The sequence below is a fragment of the Gopherus flavomarginatus genome, chromosome 2, assembly GCF_025201925.1.
Source record: "Gopherus flavomarginatus isolate rGopFla2 chromosome 2, rGopFla2.mat.asm, whole genome shotgun sequence".
NCBI lineage: Eukaryota > Metazoa > Chordata > Testudines > Testudinidae > Gopherus > Gopherus flavomarginatus.
This window is the reverse complement of record NC_066618.1, coordinates 235,939,253-235,966,245: the sequence shown is the minus strand read 5'-3', so window position 1 is coordinate 235,966,245 and position 26,993 is coordinate 235,939,253. Positions and strand designations below refer to the sequence as shown.

At 40.8% G+C, this 26,993-nt stretch overlaps 1 protein-coding gene across 1 annotated transcript; it reads left to right on the top strand.

Annotated features, from left to right (window-relative positions):
• The first annotated feature begins 944 nt into the window (after nucleotides 1–944).
• Nucleotides 945–24,655, top strand: LOC127045412 (gamma-glutamyl hydrolase-like). Its single transcript, XM_050941505.1, has 9 exons — nucleotides 945–1,082; nucleotides 4,266–4,380; nucleotides 8,499–8,549; nucleotides 10,049–10,133; nucleotides 15,171–15,309; nucleotides 16,972–17,078; nucleotides 17,171–17,261; nucleotides 18,370–18,507; nucleotides 23,345–24,655. The coding sequence occupies exons 1-9, from the start codon at nucleotides 962–964 to the stop codon at nucleotides 23,464–23,466; spliced, it is 969 nt and encodes a 322-aa protein (XP_050797462.1). The 5' UTR covers nucleotides 945–961; the 3' UTR covers nucleotides 23,467–24,655.
• Nucleotides 24,656–26,993: the final 2,338 nt, after the last annotated feature.

Here is a 26,993-nt window from a genome sequence, read left to right as displayed (position 1 = left end):
ATATACAAGATAAATATCCTAAAACCAAAAAGGATTTGTTGATTTAACTATCAATTCACTAATCCATTTGTAACAAGCTAAATTCAGAAGTTTGTATCACTGAATTTTGACTCTAACAAGTTCTCAAGCAGCATTTTTCTTGCTTTCCCTATATGTAAATAATGTAATTATTACTGATGGAAATATCTCTGGATTTGTGTGTGTACAGTGCAATCAATAGCTAATCTCTAAGTTATCCATGAAAAACCCTAGAGTTTTCACTGTAGCCCCCCTATCCCCCAACACCCTGTAATGAAAGTACTACATATATAAACTCAAAGGGCACCATAATACAAGTTTGCCCAGGGTGCCATTTTCCTTAAGGCTGGCTCTGGGAGCTGCTGCGCCAGTGGGGGGCAGAGGGAGGAGGTGCATGGTACCCTCCCTCTGGCAGGTGACTCCGAGTCAACTCCAAGGGGTGAGGGGCTTATCCTGGCTGGACCTCCTGAGCAGCAGCCTAGGGGAGCTTGAGTGAGTGTTGTCCTGGAGGGGGACCCCACCTCTGGAGTTCGCTGCTGCCAGCAGGGAGAGGACTGGGGGGAGTATCCTCCTTTCTGGCCCCCAGCCCCAGCCCCAGGGCCTCACACGCCCTCCCACACCCCAACCCTCTGTCCCAGCCAGAGCCCACACCCAGCACCCAAACCCACTCCCGCATTCCCTCCGGCATCCCAACACCTATCCCAGCCCAGAGCCCCTCCCAGCACCCAAACTCCCTCTCGCACCCAAACTCCCTCTCGCTCCCAAACTCCCTCCTTGAGCCTTAGGCAGGTGTGGGGGGGGGAGTGTGGGGATGGGCAGGACTTGGACCCATTCTGGGAACCACCCAAAATTACACAAACCTGCCAACCCTGTGCTGTGTGCTCAGGACACACACACCTGTAGAGCTCGCAGAGGACAAGGACTGAACTGTGGGTGAGGGACCATGCTGAGCTACCCAGGGCTACGGTCCTCATTGGGCCTTCTACTCCTGCTCTGCTGCAATTCTCTGGCCTTGGTTGTGATGCAGAACAACCTGAGGAACAGCAACGAGAGACCCATCATTGGTAAGAAGAGGAGCGACAAGGATAGAAGAAAATGCAGGTGGAGGGAGGGCATAGAGGCATCTTGAAACCCCAGTTACTGACTGTAACAGAGGTGTGATTTTGTGTACGCAGTGGTGTACAGAGGCAGGTTGAGCAATAAACACCCTTGTAACCAGGAAGGAGAGAGGGAGCAGAGGATGGTTAGGGCAGATGTTAACACAAGTGGGTCAGTTGGAGGAATGCATTAAAATAAGGTAAAAATACCTTATCCTTCCTCCAAACTACTTCCCCTACCTGCTCTGACAGCTCTGTGGGGTGTTGGCATCCTGAGTATAAAGCTTCATTGTGTCAATAAAGAGCCATCTTCTCACTGTTTGAATTATGATGGTGTCTGCCTCAGCAATATCAGTAAAGCTTGCACTTATCCATCAGGGATAAGTCTTTATTTTCTCTATCTAAGGTCTTGTCTACACTACAGGAGAAATTCGATCTGTTACACAATTTGAGTTACGTGAATAGCGTAACTCAAATCGACTTAGCTTAGATCTACTTACCGCGGAGTCCACACTACACAATGTCAACTGGAGACCCTCTTCCGTCAACTCCCCCTACTCTTCTTGATCCAGTGGAGTACAGGAGTCGACAGGAGAGCGATCTGCAGTTGATTTAGTGAGTCTTCACTAGAACCGCTAAATCGAGCGCCGATGCATCAATCACTGTTCGCTGATCCCCCAGTAAGTGTAGACAAGCCCTAATACTCTCTCTTAGGCTGCCCCTCCCGCCGGTAAGGACCTACAATTATCTCCATTTTACAGATGGGGAAATGAGGCTCAAAGTCATTCAAGATTCTAGATTTATTTCACACCTTTTCAGAACAGCCCATCTGTCCCTTTTGAAATAAGAACAGGTATTGGTTTTTAAAACAATCAATTTTTTTCAGAGATGGTTTGTTTGTTATGAGTTCTGGTCAGTATCTCAGTGAGTTTTGCTTTCAATATCTTAAGTAAATAGTGACCATTTAGTCTGCAAAATACCTTTTTTCACTTTCAGTGAAAAAAATCCACCCCCAAAAGACAGGCTGGAGTCGGACATCCATACAAAAGTTAATGGAGCTAGATCAGTTTACACAACCTGAAACTCTGGCCTGGTGTTTTGGATAACACAGTGTGGGGTTCACAAGTTTTCACAAGCTGTAATACAGTGAGTCATGCGGAACAGTTATACAACAGTCTAGAAAAAGTTCTAATGTAGCATTTAGAAAATGTCCAACTATCATTGTGTAAATTTTCATAACAAGATATTCCCTAAGGCCCAAATCATGCAAACATATATGTGCTTAATTTAAAGCACATAAGTAGTCGTGGTTTCATTGGGACTACTGACATACTTAAAGCTGAGTTCATGCGTAACTGTCTGAAGGATTAGGGCCTAAAACAGTATTAGTTCTAGAATTCAAATAGATGTTACTGTAGGTTTTCATATGGCTAATATTTAAGATACAATTTTAATATCTCAGTTAGGTATTTTTGAATTTTGAAAATAGAAATAGTCCACAAAAAGGTAAAAATGGAAAATTCTAAAATATTGCCTGTGAAAATAACCTGCAACATATTCATTGGACATGCAGTAAGTAACATATACGATCTGTCATCTCACCTCTGATACATATAACTGTGGCCCCAACTTTGCAATCCAATTGGAGTAGGCAGACTCCTGAACTAATATGGGATTCTGTTAATTCTTTGTGACTGTGTGAGACCAGGGTCCAACTACAGGGATTAGACTGTGGTCGCAGGGCATTTGATTTTAAAATCTTTGGAAATGCATCTTGCATTGAAGTGCTCTGCTGGCCAATAATGTTATACAAATTGTCATGGTATAAACCCCCACTCTGAACCTTAGCGTCCAAAAGATGGGGTACCAGCATGAATTCCTCTAAGCTCAATTACCAGCTTAGTACTTGTAGCGCTGCCACCAACCAGGAATTCCAGTGCCTGGTATACTCAGGTCCCCCCAAAACCTTGCCTGGGGACCCCCAAGACCCAGTCCCTCTGGATCTTAACACAAGGAAAGTAAACCCTTTCCCTCACAGTTACCTCTCCCAGCTTCCCCTCCCTGGGTTACCCTGGAAGATCACTGTGATTCAAACTCCTTGAATCTTAAAACAGAGAGGAAAATCCACCTTCCTCCCTCCTTCTCCTCCTCCTCCCAGACTCTCCCTGAGAGAGAAAGTAATCCTAACACAGAGAGAAAAAAACCGCTCTCTCCCCCTTCCCTCCTTTCTCCCCACCAATTCCCTGGTGGCTCCAGACCCACTCCCCTGGGGTCTCACCAGAATAAAAAAAAAATCAGGTTCTTAAACAAGAAAAGCTTTTAATTAAAGAAGGAAAAAACAGTAAAAATTATCTTTGTAAATTTAAGATGGAATATGTTACAGGGTCTTTCGGCTATAGACACTGGGAATACCCTCTCAGCCTGAGTATACAAGTACAAATTAAAATCCTTCCAGCCAAATACACATTTGAACTCCTTCCAGCCAAATACACATTTGCAAATAAAGAAAACAACCATAAGCCTAACTTGCCTTATCTACCTAGTACTTAATATTCTGAACTTATAAGAGCCTGTATCGGAGAGATTGGAGAGAAACCTGGTTGCACATCTGGTCCCTCTCAGAACCCAGAGAGAACAACAACCAAATACTAACAGCACACACAAAAACTTCCCTCCCTCAAGATTTGAAAGTATACTGTCCCCTGATTGGTCCTCTGGTCAGGTGACAGCCAGGCTCATCATCTTGTTAACCCTTTACCGGCAAAAGAGATATGAAGTACTCCTGTTCTATTAACTCTTACTTATCTGTTTATGACACAAATAATAAATAATGGTATATTAGAAACACTTTATTTAAGCTCAAAATAAATTTGAATATAGTAAATATATTTAAAGAAAGTTGTGGCACTAATCAGACTAAGGCAGGGAATTTAAAGTTCACACTGTTGAAATGCTTTTATTTGACACCACTATTTTTCCAATTTTCTCATAATTCATTGTACACCAATAGATATAACATTACTTAATATGATTTATGTCTCAAATCAGTTAGTGAAGGGAATGGGAGATTTTGATTTAGTTTGCTGCCTCTGGATTATATTTATTGCAATTTGTATAGCACCAATCGTCTCTCTTTCCTGGTCCCTTTAGGGATATTGGCACAGAAAACTCGCTCTAAAACATTTCGTAAGTATGGAAGATCCTACATTGCTGCTTCATATGTGAAGTTTGTAGAATCTGCTGGTGCACGAGTTGTGCCAATAAGGTAGGCTCCCTTATAGAAATGTGTGGTAATTCCTGGATTTGTACTGTATAATAAGGGCCTAACCGAGAAAGGTTCTGGATGCATAACTGCTGAGTCACTCTATACTTTCAACTCATAGACTATAGAAGGTGCACAGCATTTTGCAAGATCTCTAGGAATGGAGGCTAGACTCACAGCAAGCTGGTGCCTGTCAATGCAGTGTATTAACAGTGCTTCTTCATCTTCAGACTTAACATATGAACCAGTTGCTAGCTGCGGTCTGTGAAGTTTCCAGATACATGCTGTTGCTTTCAGGGCCATATATTGCCATGTGTACATAAATAATGCTAGGACTCAGGAAACGGAGGGAGACTGCCACTAGTGCTTGAAGTGTCCAGATCTGATTCCTCTCATACTCTGGCTCACTAACTACTACCACAAAGAGCTCTATGTTTTGCAGCTATTTTAGGTTCTGGATCAAAGTAACGTTCTGGCTTATACAGGCAATAGGCTGATGCCAGAAAGAACACTTCTTGGCCAAAAGTAAAAGGTAAAACTATAGCAGCAAATACAATATTAGTAGGAATTAAAATAGTAGTTAGATGCTGATACAAAACAAGATCACAACCAAGTGTCAAATCTGCATGAAATCACTCTTCACAGCTGATGTTTTGAGGATCCCATTGGTCTTACCCAGCTTTCTTTGATCTGAGAACCTGAGGCAAAACATGCTTCTTGTCTACAGAGACTGGCTCTTAACTAAAAAGATAGATTAGGCAAATTGAGAAAGCTAGGGCTGTGAATGTGGCAGGGGATAGCCTGAGTGTGTGTGTAGCAAGTTGGACAATTCTGACCTTGCTGACACAGGTGTAAATTAAGAGTAACTCTACTGAAGTCAGTCAAGTGTAAAACCAGTGCAAGAATGGAATAAGATCTCATGTATATAAAGCACTGTTAATAATACTCTCTGCTGCAGGCTAATAAATGACAAGATTCCGGTAGGGAAGAAAGCAAATGTATGTTGGAATTGCGTGTTGAAGGGCTCAGTTGTCATCCTTACTCATGTTCAGTAGTGTAGGAGAAAAACTCAGTTCTCGCTTTTTGGTTGGGTGCAGCAAAATCAAATACTTTATTTTCTCTTTACAATTGCATAGAGGGAAGGAGTGCACTAGGACACAGGGTTTTCCCCTCCTAGGCAGGTCTCTCTCCAGGTAAACAATTACAGAAAGCATTTATACTTTTTGTGACACACAGTAATAAGCAACAGTGGCATTTTGTTTATACATAGGCCATCTTGATATCTTATTTTTCTCACTTCTATTTAGACGCCAGTCTACATTCCTCATTATTGACACAAGGTCACAACAACTTCTCACACAGTTCTTTCCCATTCGCCTCACACAATCCTCGCTTCTACATATCTCGTGTTATTAGGGTTACAGCTAGCCTGACTCTTGCTCACAAAGGTGACTGTTTTTGAATTGAAATCCCTGTCAGTTCTTGCTCTACTTCCACAGTATCAACTTACTCTGTAAGTGGTCTTTTTAAAATCAATGGCCAAGGTCATCCTCTTGTACAAATAAGTCCATGGGAAATTTCCTGGGGGATGAAATCACTACAAGGATCTCCTTGAAGAGGTCATCCCACCAGAGGCGGATTTATCATGGAACAAACAGTGCTGTGGCATGGGGCCCCCAATGACAGCCTCCCCGCCTCCCAAAATGCAGGACAAATCTCATCTGACAACCTGCCCCTGAGTCCTGGACAGCGGCACAGCAGGGCTCAGGCAGGCAGGCTCTCTGCATTCTGTGGCTGATGGCCTCATGCTGCTCCGAGAAGCGGCTGGCTGCCGGCATATCTCTATGTGCCCCTGGCGGGGGGAAAGCGGCTCCACATGCTGTCCCCGCCCCAGGTAGTGCACGGAGACCTGCTGCCCCCCTCCTCCCAAGGGGCACACAGAGATGTGCTAGCAGCAGCACAGCAGAGCTAAGGCGGCTCCCTGCCCACTTTGCCTCCCTCTGCATGGCTCCCAGAAGCAGTTGGCATATCCCTGTGGCCCCTGGAGGGGGGGGGTGTGTGTCTCCGCACATTGCCTCTCCCTGAGTGCCGACTCCACAGCTCCCATTGGTCAGGAACTGTGGCCAATGGGAGCTGTGGGGGCGGTGCCTGTGGGCAGCAGTGTGTAGAGATCCCTATCTGCAAAGCAGCCACTGCCAGAGGGATGTGCCAGTCACTTTGGGAGCCACACCACCCAAGGTCAGTGCTACCTCCTTGACCTCTCCCACACTCCAACACCATGCCCCAGCTCAGACCCTGCACCCTAGACCCAAACTTCCTCCCAGAGCCCGCACCCCTCACCCCCTCCCATACCCCAACCGTCTGCCCCAGCCCAGAGCACACACCCCACACCCAATCTTCCTCCAAGAGCCTGATCCTCACACCCCCTCCTGCACCCCAAACCCTTGCCCCAATCAAGGTACCTCACTTTATTTTCATTTACTTCCTATTATTTATAATATAGGAGGAGGATGAAGAAAAAAAGAATGAAAAACAGGATGGAGATGAGACAATGTTCCTTTTCTTGGCTGGGTACTGAGGGGTGGGGTGGGGGCAAAAATGAAGCTGCACACAGGGCCCCACTAACTCTAAATCTGCCTTGCATCCCACACTCTTGTTGAAGGTCCCTCCCTCAAATCTGATGAATCCCCAGGGATCTGGAAGATCCTAGGGCAGGGGTTCTCAAACTGGGGGTCAGGACCACTCAGGATCACAAGGTTATTACCTGGGGGGTTATGAGCTGTCAACCCCACCTTTGCCTTCAGCATTTATAATGGAGTCAAATATATAAAAAGTGTTTTTAATTTATAAGGGGGGGGTCACACTCAGAGGTGAGTTATGTGAAAGGGGTCACCAGTAAAAAAAGTTTGAGAGCCACTGTCCTAGCGGATCCATGGGAGGGCAGGGTCATCCACATGAGAGCCCTATGCTTCTGCATCATCTCTGATACTATGACTCCAGTGGAGACACACTACCAGGGATTGTTCCCAAAGCCTCATGGGTTGGAGGAAGAGGCAAAGGAGACTATATTGTCTTTTCTTACTAAATTCTTTGAGGTTTATTGGTTTTGAGACAGGATCAAGAAGTTGGCACAGTCCCCCTTTCTGTGTGAAAAGGGTGAGCGCTGTATGCAGACAGTCCTGTCCATGTAGCGCCAGGGGGCATGAAGTGGCCCAGTGAGACTCCCTAAAGAGTAAGATATCATTCATGGAATCATAGAAATTTAAGGCTGGAAGGAACCTCAAGAGGTCATCTAGTTCAGCCCTCTGTGCTGAAGCAGGATTGGGTAAACCTAGATCATCACTGGCAGGTGTTTATCCAACCTGTTCTTAAACCCTCCAATAACAGAGATTCCACAACTTCCCCATGGAAGCCTATTTCAGAGCTTAACTATCCTTATAGTTAGAAGGTTTACCCTAATATCTAACCAAAATCTCACTTACTTCAGATTAAGCCCATGGGTTCTTGTCCTACCTTTAGCAGCCATGGAAAGCAATTGATCACCATCCTCCTTATAACAGCCTTTAGCATTTTTGAAGACTGTTGGTAGGTCTCTCCTTAGTCTTATCTTTTCAAGACTAGACATCCGCAGATTTTTTTTAATCTATCCTGATTGTTCATCTTTTTCTAAACCTTTGATCATTTTTGTTATTGTCCTTTGTACTCTCTCCAATTTGTCCATCTCTCTCCTAAGTGGACATAGTAATCCTGCTGAGGCCTCAACACAGTGCCAAGTAGAATGGGACAATTACCTCCTGTGTCTTACATATGACATTCCTCTTAATACACCCAAGAATGTATAGGGCTTTTTTGCCACTGCATCCCATTGTTGACTCATATTCATTTTGTGGTCCATTGTAACCTCCAGATCCTTTTTAGCAGTCCCACTGCTTAGCCAGTCCATTTTGTAGTTGTGCCCTCTTTTAGACTATCTGAAAAGTAAAGTACCATTCATAACAGTGAGGGTGGCAGATTTTGCATGCTCATTGCAGATGGCCTGTATGAAATGTCTTTGGTATTTTAATGGTAAAATGTGATGAAGTTTCAGATAGATCCTATAACTATCTTTGTTGGGATTTCAGACTATATCGTTCAGAAAAAGAGTATGACAAACTTTTCCAGTCTATTAATGGGTAAGTTTTGTGCATCAGTCTCCTGTTGAAATGTTTATTAACATATATTTTAGAAAGGCTTCATGTTATGAGAGCCACTGTTGTTTTACTGTTAAGTTCTTGGTTTTACCGTTGGTGATTCCAGACTCAGATACTTTGTTTTCCTAAGTAGGGAATGCAAGTCTAATCTTCCCCTTTCTTGCAGGTGTGTGCTAAGTACTGCACATGCACACGCCCCTGCTAAAAGAGGGAATCATTTGTGTCTATTCCTTAGCAATGTGTATCTGTCAGATAGCTGCATGGCCACAAGTACTTCACTTGGCACCCCTTTCTGCCTGTGTGCAGGGTGATAGGAGCAGCATCTGAATGGAAGCCAGTAGCCCATCATATTGTCTGTACCCCCTTTCAGTGATGGCCTTCATTTTGTCAAAGCTATTTCACAGTCCTTGCAGCTTGCCTACTCACTGTTCCCCTCCTTACTCCTTCTATGTCTCCTCTTCCAAGCCTCTCCAGGCTTCTTTTACCCTTTTTCCTGTCTCACCCTCTTCCTCTTCCACTTCCTCCTTGAAACTTCTTCTACCTTGTTTCTTGCTCCACCCAACTCATCTCTTATGATATTGTGTCAATGAGGTCCTGATTCTGCCCCCCTTACTCATGCCACCTTATTCCATGAATAGTTTCATTGGGGTTACTCGTGGACTAAGGTGTGATTCAATATGAGTAAAGGTGGCAGTGTTAGGTCTTTAGTTTGCGGACTGTTTATGACAGAGATCACATCTTTATGTTCTGTAGAATGCCAAACACACTTGAGTGAGAGGTGGCACATAGCTATCCAGCACCAGGAGGAAGCCAGAAAATGAAATGTAACTCAGAGTGACAATTCCTTCCCTGCTTCCCTGGGGAGGGAGTAACTTTTTTCACTCCTTTTTGTGAAGACTCTGCTGTCAATCTGGCCAACAAATCTGGCTGGCTAATAGAGAGGGCAGAGCCAAGTCTATTCCCACTCCTTATCCCCTCATCCCCCACCTACTTGCAAAGGGGAGTAGTGCTCAAGTAGCTGCTGCTTACTTTTCATCCCCACCCATCTGTGATCAGAGTTGCAAACTGAGGAGGGCTGTACAAATGAATACGGGTGGGCCAGACCCCATCTTGCTTCCATGCTCGGTTAAGTAAGGGCTGTGAGAATCTGACTCTGTAAAATAAAGTATCTGCATCCGTTGGATCATATATGGAAGCTTCAGCTCAGAATGCAATATGTGGCCTTTTATCTTGTAAAGCTTATATGTTTTAGCTTCAAGTTCTTCTCACTCTGAAAATATTATCTTTAATTATCAGCAGGCCCCACACCTTTTTTGAAGTGTTAGAATTTACTGTAGCACATAGACATTGTGATCATATGGTTTGGTGTTTGCTTCAAGTGAGTTTAGATCTCAGGGTTCTTATCAATCTTGTTCATGTTTACCCATTATATTATGCCTAGACCTGTAGTTATTCACATGTAATAATACTTTGTTTTTCAGGGTACTTTTCCCAGGAGGTAGTGCTAGTCTTTCGACTTCACAATATGCTAGGGTTGCTAGGATATTTTACAAGAAGGCACTAAAGGTAACCACTTAAAGGAAAAACTGTTCTAGTTATTGTCAGTATTCAGGGACCAAAATCATGGGAGGCTTATATTTGGCAGTCTCCAACTGGAGTGCAATATATTCCTGTGAGTCTGTTAATAAGCAGCTGACTGTTGGTATGTGTGTGTAACAAATCATGTAATAGCTTTGGATGCAGGTCTGAACTGAACACCTCCAAACGTCAGAAAATTAGAATCTGAACTTTAAGGTTTGAGGCCCTCCTCTAAATAATTTAAGTGAAGTCAATTATTAATTTCTTTATTTGTACAACATTTGTAAAATTTAGCATAGTCACCCTTGTTGCCAACACTTACACAACCTTTCTTGGTATCCAGTGTATTTTTTACGAATTAGAAGTGCTCAGATGTTCTGCTCAACACTAAATCAGGCCAAGATTTTTAGGGAGTTGGGTGAGTGCTCAGCACATTCTGAAAATCAGGCCCTTTAAAGTGTTTCAGGTTGAGCACCTAAAAAGTCAGGACCTCAAAATAATGGGTCACTTCTGAAAATCTTGGCTACACTATTTGCTAATTGTGGTTAACATACTTTCCCCAACATATTTAACTGTACAAATCTATCCTAGCAATACAGATATTTTACTCTCTCTTCTACTATGCACAATGAAGGCAGATATGAGCTATGATGAAAGAAGTAGCCTAATAAGTATCCTTTTTCCTATCTGTTTCCTCCACCTCTTGGATTTCATCATTGTCCTAGACTCTGAGCTCTGGAAGTTGGGACAGTCTGTTTACATGTGTATACAGAGCCTAGCACACCGAAACCTTTATTTTTGACTGGGGCCTCTAGGCACTGGTGCAATAAAAAAAGTAAATAATGATACCATCCAAAACCAGGGAATATTTAAATGTGAAATACATTAATTCTGTACATATACAGTTTGCTCAAGTCATACCATTATATAGCATTAAAGGGAGTATAAAGAGATCCTACAGTGCTGTTATTTACAACTTCTTTTGGCACCCACCCACTCCAATTCCCTTATTCTTCACATGGGCAAATAGATTTCAATAGATCTGAGTGTGTATGACTGGGAGAGGAGAGTGTAAGTTAATGTGGGTCACTCATTTTACAAATATACTTTGAATTTGATTCCCCAGTAACTGCAAATCAGTACACAAAACCTTAGAAGTGAGCTTGATTCATTACACAGAAAGGCAGCCGGGTAGCAAAAAGTTCTTTACATAGAATGATCTAGATTCATATGGATAATTTATCGTGAGGCTGTTTCTTCTGGAATATGCCAGTGATGCTCTGACTCATCAGATAAATAATTAATTTTCATTTTCTAAGAGTCAGTTTTTTCAAAGGTTAGTTGTGTCCCACTTGGTCTATCTTGAAGTAAAAGTCTGCTCTTCCGAGGTCCTGGTGGCAGTGAATCTCTCCATTTTATGAATCTTTTACACTGAGAGAGGTCAGTATCTCTCTTTTGCTGTGAACCTTTATAGCGGAGCTGGTCAAAAAAGCAATTTTTATGCATTTTTTTCATCCAAATTCAAAATTTCAATGAAAACCACTGTAGCAAAGTCTAATTTTTTTTTTAAAATGTGACCAGCTCTAAAGCATAATAAGTACAATGCATAAGCTGATGCAGCATCAGGGAAAACATTAGCTTGCAATCAGCATTCCTACATACCCTGCTGTGCGGAATATAGCATACGGCAGCCTGGGAAAACAGTGATATTTTCCTCACTGGTATTGGTTTATAGAGATTATTTCAAAATAGTAGGTGCTTTGCCCTGGATAGTGTTGTGTCTGATTGTCTGTGCTCCAGCTCTTTCTCACTGCACAGGAGGCCACTGTGAAATACTGGGGGTCAGTACAATGTGTGTTTGGTCTGATGTATACATGTTTTGGAGGGTACGAGTCACTTTTCTATGCAGTTTGTTTTCTCTCTGCCATCTTTTTTCTTGGGCATTGCCATCTGGTTATCATAGACCCTGCTACTGCAAAGGCTTGCTTACCTTTTTGTAGTTTTAGTCCCATTTACCTCAATAAACTATGCATGATGTGTTCAGTTAAATATGTGAGTAAGCATGCAAGGGCCTTAGTGTCTGGCGGCGGAACCATACAGTAAACAGTAGTGATCATGAAAATGAACATTTCACAGTGACTCAATAAATTGCTTGGGTGTCAGTACTTCTGTCAAGGTTCCTTCCCCACTCTGAACTTTAGGGTACAGATGTTGGAACCTGCATGGACACTTCTAAGCTTAATTACTAGCTTAGGTCTGGTATCACCGCCATCATCCAGAATTTCAGGGTCTGGAGCACTCCCTGTCCCCCTAAAACTTTCCCCTCCCTAGGTAGTCTTGAGGGACTTCATCAATTCCCTGGTGAACACAGATCCAAACCCTTTGGATCTTAAAACAAGGAGAAATTAACCACCCCCCTCCATTACCCCCACAAATCCCTGGGTCCAGATCCAATCCCTTTGGATCTAAAAAACAAGGAAAATGCAATCAGGTATTAAGAAAAAAGACTTTTAATTAAAGAAAAGAAAGGTAAAAAAAAACCCTCTGGAAGAGATTAGCATACCAGCTACTCTCACAGACAACAGATTCAAAACACAGAGAATGTTCCCCTGGGCACAAATTTAGTTACACAAAAAAAATTCAAATACTCACTTTTATTCTACCTCAATTTGCATTAGACAGTTTACAAAGAAATAAACCTAAACCTGTTTATTCCTTTCTAAAACTTACTACTCTGATAAGAGGCTGGTTCCTTGATCTTTTTCACTCCGGCTGAAACTGAAACTCTAAACAAAGGAAAAACTTCCCTCCTTCCTTTTGAAACATCTTGTTCCCTCATTGGTTCCTCTGGTCAGGTGTTAGCTAGGCTAGGTGAACTTTTTAACCCTTTACAGGTAAAAGAGGCATTAACCCTTAACCATCTGTTATGACAACTTCAAACACAGGATTTGAGAGAAAATCTTTTTAGGCAAGATCTATGACGGGGATCAGCAACCTTTGGCATGCAGCCTGTCAGGGTAAGCCCCTGGTGGTCCAGAACATCTTGTTTATCTGCAGCATCTGCAGGTTCAGCTGACTGTGGCTCCCACTATGGTTCATGGTTCCAGGAAAATGGGGGCTGCGGGAAGCTGCGCGGGCCAAGGAATGTGCTGTCCGCTGCTTCCTGCAGCCCCCATTGGCCTGGAATGGTGAACAGTGGGAGCTGTGATCAGACGAACCTGGGGATGCTGCAGGTAAAGAAACCATCCTGGCCCACCAGGGGCTTACCCTGACAGGCTGCATGCCAAAGGTTGCTGATCCCTAGTCTATGCAATCAAGATAACTGAACATTTAGAAAGTAATATCCAGTTCTTTATACATAACTCTTCTGGCATTCTGTTCTCTATTTTACTCCTGATACTTGTGTGCTGTGAACTGCATCTTCTGAGACTTAATTAGCACTATAAAATACTGATATAGTTCACTTTGCACTTATAAAAATGTAACAGTCAAGAGCATGTTTGCATGTATGAAGATGACTGGAATTTCTACTGTTCTTTTAAATTCATGTCCATGTCTCTTCCCACTCTGCCTTGCCAAATTCAAAACAAAAGATTACTTGGTGTGACTGTGTTTTTAAATTACATGTACCAGCAAGTGGTGAATCCTAGCCCATTTGAAGCCAATGGGAGTTCTGCCTTACATTTTTCTCAGCTACATTAGAAAAAAAATTCAGTCTTTAGTGATGTTAAATATGTGGTTAGCGTCTAGGCTCATTTTTAGGCACAGTGACTGTGAGGGGAGTACATGTTAAGGGCTTGATTATGGTTTCACTTAAACTCTTTTGACAATGTTCATGCCTCACATGCACCAGAGTAAGTAAAAGGAGTAGCAAGCTTTACAAATCTACTATTTACATAGCAGATGACTATAAATAGGTTTCCCATAGTTTGTTTTACGTTTTTAAATATTTTTACAGACAATATTGATGTTTATTTTAAAGAGGTTTTTTTAGATTTTTATCAATTTAAATTTTCACAGTTGCAGGAAATTATGGGGAGGGTGAGAAAATAAGATGGGTCAAATTATAATTTAATGACAGTAGATGCTGAGATTCAACATGTTTAAAGCTTTGTACCATTTAAATACAAATTATCATTACCACATGTCAAAATATACAAAAGTAAATACCCTTAATGAAACTCTAGCAAGTTCTGAAGCAGCACTTTCCTTACTTTGCTTATCTGTAAATTTCAGTTATCATTGATGGAAATATTTTTTTATGAGTTTGTGTATGTATGGTGAAATTGACTTTTACTAGTATGTATCTAATATCTAATCCTTCCAAATATACTGTGATACTGTTGGAGCTTCTTTGCATAGATATTCAATATTTCAGCATTTTACTGTAGGAGTTAGGATCTATGTGAGCTTTTAGGGTCACAATGTCAGTGATATAATTAAGGTGGAGGTAGCACCTTAATGTATTGGAGACAGAGCTTTTAAACCTGCATGCAGTCAGAAAAACTACTGTGTAAAAATGACACCTTCTCACTGTCCTGATCTCTCTGAGAGTATTCAGAGCCATATGCTGCTTTAAGAGACAAAAATTAATTTCATTCTGCTTTTTATTAGCTTTTCTTTCTTTCTTCCCTTCCCCCAGTTTTGCCCTTAGCTCAGATTTCATATCAGTTTCATTGTTTTTAAGGTAACAGTGCCACTTTCTATTTTACATTGTTTAAAGTCAGAATTTCTCCTCCAGGAACCTAGGGCAAAAAATTCCTGGTTATTCAAGTGTCAAGCATATAAAGGGGCTAGATGTTGCAGAACTCCCTATCCTGCATAGAAATAAAAGGATGTTCTATTTATTAATGCATAGTGTTGTGCTTGCCTCATGATAGGAATGCCCTCATTTCATGGTTCTCATGTCCAGGTCACTCACAAGATTATCTGCCAATACCCTAGAAAGGTCCAGTGCATATTAACGTGTACCTAAATTACTCTGTGTTGACATGTTTCTTGACTTTTTTGCTTCTTATTTTTAAGGCTAATGACAAAATAGACTATTTTCCTGTCTGGGGAACATGCCTGGGACATCAAGCGCTTACCAACTTAACCAGTGGGAAGAACTTACTGGTTAGAACGAAAACTGAGAATATTTCGCTCCCATTGACGTTTACCACAGGTGAACATTACAAATATCATTTGGTTTCACAGGAATCGTGTTAGCAATTCTCTCCCCTTCTAATATTTTTTCTTGTTATGAGCCAACATTTAAGGTTGAAGATTTGGAACAGGTGACTAATGTTTTTATTATGTTAATATTGTTGCTTCAGGAAGAACACCAACAGAATTCTATGAACATAAAATAAGAGGTCTGAGAGCAAACTATTTGCAGGCTACAGGTATATACAGAGAAGCCAAAATCAAAATTGTGGCTCTGAACAGCCATGAACTTTGGGGAAGTTTCATCCTAGATCCAAAATTTAATTTAGTCCCCCAACTCTGTAATGAGCTGAATAAAGTGTTTGGATCCAAACACCTCCAAGTGTTGGAGACATTTGGATTAGAACTTTGCAGGTTGGCTCACTTCTAATCGTAAATGGCAGCACTGGTCTTCTTGGTGGTATAACACATAGCATTGAAAGCAATTGGTCTACCTGCAGAATAAGATGCAAGTCAGCACATGGGTAGCAGAATCTGACTCTGAGTGATGTTTTCTATGGCTTTGTCTTGCCGCAATTAGCAGGATTTCTCCAACTGATTGCAAATAATTAATGGATTACATGCTGTTGCTTTGTCTTATTTAGACAAATTCTGCCTTTCTTAATTACATAGAGTAATACTGTAGCGATGCAATGACTCACTGGTGCAGCATCTCCTGCTGGTCATCCTGGGAATTAGCTCTTCACCAGCTTCAGAGTGCCCCATCTGGCCAGTATCTCACCTGCTGCTCCCCTATGTCCCTCCCAGACCCTGGTGCCTCCTACCCTGGGATTCTTCCCCCTGACAGTCCCCACACTCTGGGTCTCCCCTCCCAGGGGAACCCCAACCCTCTATTCCCACCTTGCCTCAGTGGCTACTACCAGTCATCATCCAGCCCCTGCTCACTGGGGCAGACTGCAGTCTGTAAACCACTCATCATTGGCAGGGAGGTGTTTGGACTTGCTGCCTCTCCTAATCTCGGGCTGCACCTTTGCAATCCTAGTACCTGCTTTAGGCCTTCACCAGGCTGGAGCTGCCCCAGCTCCTCTTCCCTTTCCCCAGCACAGCTCTGTCCCAAGTACCTTGCTCTCCCAAGCAGCCAAGTCCTTCTCTATCAAGAGTTAGAGAGAGACTGACTCAGCCCCTGCTTCACAGCCCTTTTATAGGGCCATCTGTGGCCTGATTGGGGCATGGCCTCAACTGTGGCTGCTTCCCCAATCACCCTGCTCTTTTTGACTCTCAGCCCCAGCCCTCTCCAAAGGCTGGCTTTTAACCCTTTCAGGGCTGAAGCAGAGTGACTGTCCCACTACAAATAGTTTATCTTGTGGGTAGTCCCACTGAAGTTAATGGTAGAATAGGGTTCTAATTCGTGTGAGCAAAGGTGGCAGAATCAGAATCTCAGTAGATGAGGGCTTCAGCATATGGCCTGGTGAGAATTGCTAGGATGAAGTCTGCTGGAGCTGTATTACATGTGAATATATTTTTGGGTTTTTCTTGATTAATAAAATCTAATGAAAGAATAGAATCGAAACAATTTGAAATGAATTCAGTCAGTACTTTATCACAAGTAATCCCATCCTATTAATGATGTTCCACTGACAATACAATAGTGAGATTATTCTTTTGTCTTTTCTTGTACAAGCTGCAAAAGACAGCAGGATGTTCCAGAATTTTCCAGATGACTTATTGCAAAAACTTGCCACTGAGCCTTTGACGGCACACTTTCACAAGTGGAGTCTCTCCATGAAGGTATTTGATTATTTGATTTAGTGAATCCAAATGAGTTTATTCTTCTAAATCTAGAAATATAACACATTTTTTCTGTCATTTGTTTGCTGCAGGATTTCAGAAAGAATGAGAAACTACGCAACTTCTGTAAGGTTCTGACAACTAACACAGATGGAAAGATAGAGTTTGCATCCACAATGGAAGGTAGCGATCAGTTTCCATTGTAAAGTGTGATTGTTGTTATGAGTGTGGAAGATCTCAGTGAGTGTGGTAGTGGTGTTACTAGTTCATAATACAAACTTCATGTTAGGATAATCAGTAAAGTGTCAGCACTGCCTGCCTTTCAATTGATTGGAATGTGTTCTGTCTGGACTCTAGAGATAAGCTACGTCTTCGCACTTTACTTTTGATGTGCATATCTATGAGTATATGTGTTCCCTCTCCCACCCTACTGCTCCACAGCAGATATGTCAGCATACTTTATCAGTAGAATATTTTCAGTGCTGAGGGACAAGATACCACTTCCATTTTTTTAGCTTAAACCCCTCCTCAGTGCAATGTACCTACTCTGGACTTCTGCTGCTGGCTGTCTACCGATGCTGCCTCTCCACGTTGCTCTGTTTATCTGTGCCTGCAGCACAGAGAAAGCTGGTAATTGCTGTCTTCCAAGAGACTCCTGCATTACCAGTGCCTTCATCTGGACATTTAACTCCAGAAGCATATATCTTGATTAACTAGAGAATGCTAGAGAGAGGATTTGGTCATTGTTCCACTAGAAGCTATGCAGTAGGCGAAATGTTTGGTGTATGTACATTATAAAGTAGTACTGGAGCTGCATAGTAACTGCTATGCAGTTAACAAAACACCTAGCACTTTCTCTCTTTTTTTTTTTAATGAAACAAATCTTTTTTCAGTTTTTTAATACTGCAACTAAAACAATTAGTTTACAAAGGGGGAACAATGGCCTGCAGAAACTTGTTTATATAGAATGAAACCCTTTTTCGTTTAACAATATACTTAATTTTAATTATAACTTTAAGTTCTCATACTATATAACTGGCCAAATTATTTTTTAAAACTTAAATAAATATCGTTCTTGGCCTGAACCCTTGTATATGAAGTTTTGGGTAGGAATACATTTTTACAGCAGAGATCCAACTTGCTGCTTAAGATTTTGTATTCCTGTTAGAGAAGCCACTAATTATTAGTGAGATCTGTAATAATGTATTCATTGTAATGAAATTGTGCATGCAATGACTTAAGTGAAGACCTAGTATGTGCACTGATGGAAAAATTGTTTAAAAATTGGCAGCATATAAGTACCCTATTTATGGGGTCCAGTGGCATCCAGAAAAAAATCCTTTTGAATGGAAGAACGTCTCAGGCATACCACATTCCCCGTCAGCTGTGAAAGTAACATATTACTTAGCAGACTTCTTAGTTAATGAAGGTAAGGTTTTTTGTTGTTGTTTGTTTTGTTTGTCCGCCCCCCACCCCATTTTTATATACAGAAAATTCAGTTTAAAAAAGATAAAGTAGTAGAATGTTCTCTGGTGGGGAAAGGTCCCCTTTTCAAGTGTCAAAATACTAGACCTTTGATTGATCTGTGAGCACATACTGTGCAAGCTTTCAAGGCTTATTAAAAGGAGGGACACTAAATAGAATGGTTAAGTAAAAATAACAAAAGCCAAGCATTCTGATGGAAGCAGACAAATTCCTTTCAGTAGAGAGTAATTTGCCAGAAGGAGAGTGTCGATTTTTAATTTGACACTAATTCTTGAGCAGACACCAACAACCAATGAAACTTTAGAATTGTTAAGGCTGCACTCTAGGAGAACTGAAAGCTCTTATTCACATTCCAGTCTCACTGTGCCTTGGGCAAAGTAGGTAGAATGAGATAAAATCTCCTATTCATTATTTCCAGAAACTTCCTAAATTTTGTTTTATTTGGGCTAATTACAGCAGATCCAGCAGAGGGATGGACAAAAATAAGTAAGAAACTGTCTCCAGGCTCAGAGAAAGACCAGTGCATTTTCTTCTTGCAGTGCAACAAGGCAGTCCAGCCTAGCCACATCACAAACTCTTCTGTGTTAGTCTCTTAAGGTGTACAGAACTCAATCCTCACAGTCTCTCTCTACAGCCCTTACTCCATTTGGCTGAAAAAGCTTCCACAGCCCAGGAAGGGGTCTTCAGACAAGGTTAACTACAATGCTATAGGCCAACACTGCCTCGTGAACACTCTTTACGTAGTTTGCATAGATCAGAATCCCTCTTGCTTATTTCTTCCCTACTATAAAAATAAAATGTAGAGTGAGAAACACAAAATATTTACTTAATAGGGAACAGATTTAATACAAATAAGAGAAAGTACTTTTCTCATTGCACAAAACTATCCTATGGAACTCATTGTCATGGGAATCAGTGATCGCTAAAAGTAAACTGGGTTTAAAAAAGCACTAGATGCGTTCAGGGATGATAGGTCCATGAATGGCTATTATCCAAGATGGTCAGGGATGCAAGCTCATTCTTGAGGTAACCCTAAACTTCTCACTCCCAGAAACCAGAGAGAAGACAAGGATGGATCATTCCAACTGCTCTTTTCTATAACCCCCCCTCCTCCAAATATCTGGTACTGGTCCCTGTGGAGAGAGCACACTGGGCTAGATGAACAATTGGTCTGACCCAGTATAGCTTCTTATGATTGATGGAGACACAGCATCTATGAGCATTTAACAGCCAATCCATTCTGCTGAAACATTATGTACTTTTGTTCAATGGTATTTCTTACAATGTTATGCTAATTTTAACTTGAGCATGGTCCCAGAAGTGAAAAATTGAACTGGTAGGACTTTTGTTTGCAGTGTTGTTTCAGCCATGTGGGCCCCAGGATATTAGAGAGACAAAGTGGATGAGGTAATGTCTTTTATTGGATTTAGGTCTGTTGGGGAGCGAGACAAGCTTTTGAGCTGTACAGGGCTTTTTTTTCTGGTTTGGGAAAGATACTCAGAGTGTCACAGGTGGATATTTAGACATCTAAAGAAGCGTTCTGTGTAGTTGGAAAGTTTGCCCCTTTCACCAACAGAAGTAGGTCCAATAAAAGATATTAATCTCACCGACCTTGTCTCTCTCAGAAGGATTTTGTTTTCCTTGCAAATACAATCTTTCCCAACTTTGCTCAAAAAAAACCCCACCTATATTTGTATTGTTTTTATATAAAATATAAACACAATATATATAAAAACATGCACAAGATGGAAATACCATATATCAACAAAAATTGTAAAACCTGGGGGAAAATGAACCCAAAACAAACAAACCAACCTCCCAGACTTAAAACAAGCCAGTGTGAGCACCTTCAGACCTCTGATGGCTTCAGTTCCATCCTCTTCTCCCCTACCTATATTATCTAATAGTCTAAACATTTCTAAATACAAATATATTTTAAGTCAAATATAACCCTGTATATACTATTGGGCATTCTAGAATATGTATAATATATTCCTACCTACAGATTTTATTTATACGTATAGAATTAGAGAAGATTAGGATTGGAAGAGACCTCAGGAGGTCATCTAATCCAACCACCTGCTCAAAGCAGGACCAACACCAACTAAATCATCCCAGCCAGGGCTTTGTCAAGCCAAGCCTTAAAAACCTCTAAGAAAGGAGATTCCACCACCTCCCTAGGTAACCCATTCCAGTGCTTCACCACCCTCCTAGTGAAATAGTGTTTCCTAATATCCAACGTAGACCTCCCACATTGCAACTTGAGACCATAGCTCCTTGTTCTGTCATCTGCCACCACTGTTCTCAGCCAAGCTCCATTGTCTTTTGGAACCCCCTTTCAGGGAGTTGAAAGCAGCTATCAAATCCCCCCTCACTCTTCTTTTCTGCAGACTAAACAAGCCCAGTTCCCTCAGCCTCTCTACTATGTACATTAGAATCTCAGAGTTGCGAACACCAGATTTACGAACTGAGCAGTCAACCACACACCTCATTTGGAAATGAAAGTGCACTATCTGACAGCAACAGAGACCTAAATAACAACAAAATAAAACAAATACAGTACAGTACTGTGTTAAACGTAAACTACTAAAAATATAAAGGAATAGCAGCATTTTTCTTCTGCATAATAAAGTTTAAAAGTTATATTAAATCAATGATGTAAACATTTGAAAGAACAACAATAGCGTTTTGTTCAGAGTTACAAACATTTCAGAGTTATAAACAACCTCCATTCCCGACGTGTTCATAACTCTGAGGCACCACTATATGCACACACATATATACAGACTCATCACATCTACAGTTACAATTGATCTGGTAAATCAAATATAAATTAGTATGAAATCTAAAAATGAAAAATAATTGAATAACAAGTGCTTTTTAAGGGTATAGTGTATTTTACATGTCAGGAGTGTTGCCTATTCCAAAGGATTTGTGGTCACCGTAACACAATCCATGAGCGGCAGAGCTAATGTACATGCATCCGATGAAGCGGATATTCACCCAGGAAAGCTCATGCTCCAATACGTCTGTTAGTCTATAAGGTGCCACAGGACTCTGCTGCTTTTACAGAGCTAGTGAAGAGATTCTGTCTAGTGGTGCAAGTTGTGGTGATTAGTGCAGATAATACTTCAGTCAGCAGATGGTGCTATAAACCTCAGTTTAGTGTTAACCAATTAGTCTATGCACTACAGCATTATTCAGTTATTCTTATTGCTCAGTTCAGATCAATAGAAGAGTTCAATCTAGCTGGTTATTTGCTAGGAGCTGGAAAATGACATAAGTGACACACACACACACAAGGATGCATAGAAAAACTAATTTTTAAACTTCTTGAGATATGCTTTTCAGGATGAAACAAACATTCTGCTATTTTTGGTCAAATCTGGTCTCAGTCTTTGAAGTGTCGGTGAAGCTTCAGAGGGAGTTATGCAAAATACTGTTGAACCTTCTAAATCTATAGTGAAAGTGAATGGGTATTTGATGCTGTATCTGAGGTTGGTCCCCCTCAGGATTTGCTTTATGCATTGAATTATAGATGCTGAATCTGTGCGTACTCCGGGGCTGGAGCACCCATGAGGGGAAAAAGTGGGCCCTCAGCACCAACTAGCCATCCACTGATCAGCTGTTTGGTGGCAGAGGTTAAGTGCTAGTGGGAGCAGTGGAGTGGGAGCAGGGCCTCGAGGTGGACCACCCAGAAAGAAAAATGAAAGTCAGCACCCGTCATTGAATGCAACCCTTTTTTTGTTAAGCTCAGCTGAGAAGGCAGGGAAAAGAGAAAATTTGAGGTCTTTGTACATAAAGGTTTCAGGTTTTCTAGCAGCTTTTCTTAATGTTACTTTATCATTGAACTTCAATATCTTGAAGATGATGGGTCTGGGCTTGCCAGACTCCTGACTTCTAGTACCAGGCATTGATGAGCCCTTTCTTCCCATCTAAACCCCCAGCAATGCCCTAGAGGCAAAAGTTGTTTCTTTGAGATCTGTTTTCTAAGTCATCCTATTTTTTTTCCACTTTGTCTAGTCTAAATTTAAGGAGGCAGTTTCTTCTTTAATTTCCTTTTGTAGCTAATTTTCCAAGTCAGCCATTTGAGATTTTTATATCGCATACATCCTTAGAGAGGCCACAAATGTCTTTTGACATTGAATCCAGTTGTGAGGAATTCCTTTGGGGCCATGAAATCCTGCGCTAGGTTCTGCTGTGGCCTTGTGGTCTCCACTTTCAGCTGCTTAGGTGATTCAGGCTCAGGTCTTTTGTTGCTTTTTCATTGGAATCCATAGTCAACAGTTCAAAGTTTATTCAGGGGATTAATTTCAACTTTGATGACAAAAACTTATTGCCAATTTGCCAAGAAAGTAATTATTAGAGATGAATTGATATGTAAGGAGTGAAGAAGTCTGGGACTAGGTAGCCATCTTCACCATGGATACCATGTGACCCCCCAGCTTTGCGATTTCCAATAGGATAGAATCACAGTGTATTAGTTCTGGTTTTGCAGATGTCTCCAGTGCTGCAAGAATCAAATTTTTAGTAGCAGTCATTGCTTTTAAAAATGAGCATAATCTTCCATGATAATAAAGTATCTTTATTACCAGTATCCTTTGGAGAAGGTTGCGCCACAATTTCCACCACCAATATAATTATGTTGTTATCGTTATTTGTTAATAAATTATTATACCACTGTTTGCTATAATTGCATATAGAATAACTGATTTCACCAAGCAAGATACTATCATAGACGATGACAATGAAGTAATTTGTACTTTTAAAATGTCTTACAGCCCGGAAGAGCCTGCACCATTTTCCCAGTAAGGATGAAGAGACTAAAGCATTGATTTATAATTATGCCCCTGTTTTTAGTAGTGCATTTTCTATATATCAGCAAATCTATTTTTTTGCTTGAACATCCATTCCCTGGTGCAGGATAGCTATCTGTAAATAGTTATTTGTTACAAGTTTCGTAATTAAACTCATGTTGTGCATTGCAAGTGGCAGAACAGAAGAATGCTTAGCTTACCTAGCAGTGATTTATCCTATGTTACCTCTGTAGAATTGCTTCATTAATCTGACAAATTTTAATTCAATGACATAATAATTGCCCTAGATCACATTTTTAATACTGCTTACAGGGAAATACATTTTACCTCCAGGGATGGCATCTTGATTGTGCTTATAAATTAGAAAAGAATCGGGTTTATTAAAAAAATGAACAATACTCTTGTAATATATTTGAAAGAAATAAGTTTACTTCTTCAGAACATTATGGGCTCTGTGATAGCATATGTGTTGTTTAGTCAGATCTTTTAGCATAATTCTGTTGTCTTGGGAAAATGTCAAGAACTGATAACTGAATGGGACTAGGGCCCCACAATGCTCTATGGCTTGATCAAAGGTGAAGCAGAAAACTGTTGTCTGAGAAGCTATAGTGCTCATGTTACAGTGGTGATGACACCAAATAAAGAATGGGTTTGTATTAGGGACTCTGAAATCAGTTCTCACAGACATGTTAACCCAAATATATATATTGCTTTATTACCGTCATTATATGGGTAATTGGATAAGCTGTGTTGTGTAACTAAAATAAGTTACTAACAAGAAACAAGGAAGGTATAGCATATATGTTTGGAATGCTTTATACTTGTGCTAAGTTTAGAACTATGAACTGTACTGGTGTTCAGCTTATTGTGGCAATCTACTAGCAGTTAAACTGATGCAGTTTCTGTTTTTGTACATGTAGTTCTGTTCTTTGTATCGGTAAAGTCTGTCAGAAAATGAGATGTACATTCTGTTGAAACTTGTGAAAATAAGCACCATCTCCCAGGTACAGATAGTTATTTGAACTGGATCTGATTGGTACAGATGTCTTTATGTCTTGCAAAATAGGTGTAAGACAAGATGAGAAAAGAGATATAAGGCTTTGTTAATACAGTGGATTTGAGTATTTTCTATCTGTTGCAAACAAGTGGGGCATAAATATAAGTCAAAGGGAGCTAATACTTTGGGACAAACTGAATGCTGCAAGACCGGTGATGTATTAACTTTCTGTATTGTGCTGATTTATCTATTTTTGATTAATAAACTGATTGAGCCTGGGTAATGTCTTATCAATAAAAGAATTGAACTCATTGGTATGAACAGAATGAAACACTATTTTGATCTTGAGCTTGACAGATGTGTGCTAGTGTAACCAAGCTTGTGGCTGAGAAAATGATTTGTTCTTTAGAAACACAACCAAAAAATAAGGAAATATTATTGCAAACTAGCATAAAAAAGTGCACGCAGTGCCATTTATGAAATAGTATCCGCTATACATTAGACATTCGTGTCCGGGGAGCCTATCCCTTCTAGAATTTGCATAATAGGGAAGGTACAGTATAATTTAGGAACTACACCCATCAGTTAATGTAAATACATTTGGAGGGGCGAGTTAAAACATTGATTCACCTACTGCTCCTTCCTTCAAGTTCAGTGAGCTTTGGATCAGATGTTTAAGAAAGATGTGAGACTGAAGTCAGTGGACAGATTTTGGTTCAGGCTCTGAATTTAAAAAAAATTGACTGCCTAGTCTTCTCAGTGATGCTATTATGTATAATTAGGCCTTTTCTGTAACTGTTGGGTGAAATCCTGATTCTTCCGAAATTAAGGAGAGTTTTTCCATTGACTTCACCAGGATTTCACCCCTTGTTTTTAAACATTTTAATGTGATGCCTTTCAGAAAAGTTATTAGCTGGGATCCATACTGCAGAGAAGAATGTCAAAGACCAATCTTTTAATGCTGATACGATGCAATGCTTGTAATTGTTAGGCAGCTGCATTTACCATACTGTTTCCTTTTGCTTTGCCTTGCAACACATTACTTGAATTTAAATGGCTCTTCTTGATTCCTGAAAAGTTTGTTCAATAGTTTTGTGATGGGGCAATCAGTTTCCTTTTCCCTTTCCTCCACAGGCCCAAACCTCCCACTGAAGTAATTTTGTTATGTTTTTGAAACTTTATTAATTTTTATATATAATCTAAACACATAATGAAACAAAATATGTATAAATATGTGGACAAGGTGGAAATACCCTATAAATAACAAAATTCTATGTTTACTATTTGCAAAACCTGGAAAAAACAAATTAAAAGCAAAAACAAAAAACCTGGGCCCATAGACTGGCCATGCAGCTAAATAAGTGAGAACATAACCTATGAGTATCAGGGACAAATATATAGGAGGCAGTTTCTTTTTTAGTTTTCCTGGTTTCAATGGTAGTTTTGTTCAGCTCATTTTCCAAGTCAGTTATCTGGGCTTTTATATCACATACATCCTGAGAGAGGCCACGAATGCTTTTTGAGATCCATTAGGACTTCTTTCAGTGCCACGCTATCCTGAGGTAGGTTCTGCTATGGCTTTGCAGGCTCCTCCTTCAGCTGCTGAAGTGATTCCAGCTTAGGTCTTTTGTTGCCTCTCATTTTTCCATTGGGGAATCCATAGTCAACAATCTGAAGTTTATCCAGGGGATTAATTTAAACTCTCTAGAAAGTAAATATTAGAATAGGTCTGGAGTAGGCAGTCATCTTCCTCGTGGGCACAATGTTCCATTGAAGTCATTTTGTGTGAGTGAGGAATTCAGGTTTTGAACCTAAGGTCTCTAGAATTGAAAGTTAGTAAAACACTGCGCTTCCAGGCAACACATCTGTAGCACAGGTGCAGCATTTCTCAGGTCATTCAAAAGGGTGGAAGTCGCCTTACTCACTACACGTGACCTCACAGCTACATTGGCTGGCTACAATTTAGCCCTTAACAAAAACGACTGGAGATGCATTCATTAACATCCTATAAAGCAAAAATTGCATCTCTAACTACTGTCAAGAATCCAGCCCAGTGCTCTGAGACGCATGGGTGTGGATTGGCTGGTGAAGTCAAATTCAGTGTTTGCATTTCACTATTTCTGGGTACTATTACACTTAAACTCAGGAAAGCTTAGTTGACATCGGACATTGTAGGTTACTTCTGCAAGTGCTTGACTACTTCAGTTTAGCACAATGCAATTCTGTGCTGTATTATATATCTGCTAGTAGCCGAAAAGCCCATGCTATCACATGGGTGTAATTCATAACATCTTGTGGCTGGGAACTTAAAAATTGGACAGTAACAGACCATGAATCCCAGCGATGATTCAGCCTGGTGATATTCTAAACAAAAAGAGTTCTCAACCATGCTTGTAGCTCTTTCTACTGCTTCACATTGACTCACCAGACACTCTAAGCTTCAGAGTGATGCACAGAGTGACAATCCTGGACTCTTATATAGAATCCTGTGAGCCTGATTCTCTTCTACACCTGTTTTACATTAATGTAGTATAATCCTGATTTCAGTAAAATTACTCACCAGTGGGAGAAGAGAATCAGGCCCTATACCTTCATACAGGTACCGTAGCTAAATTA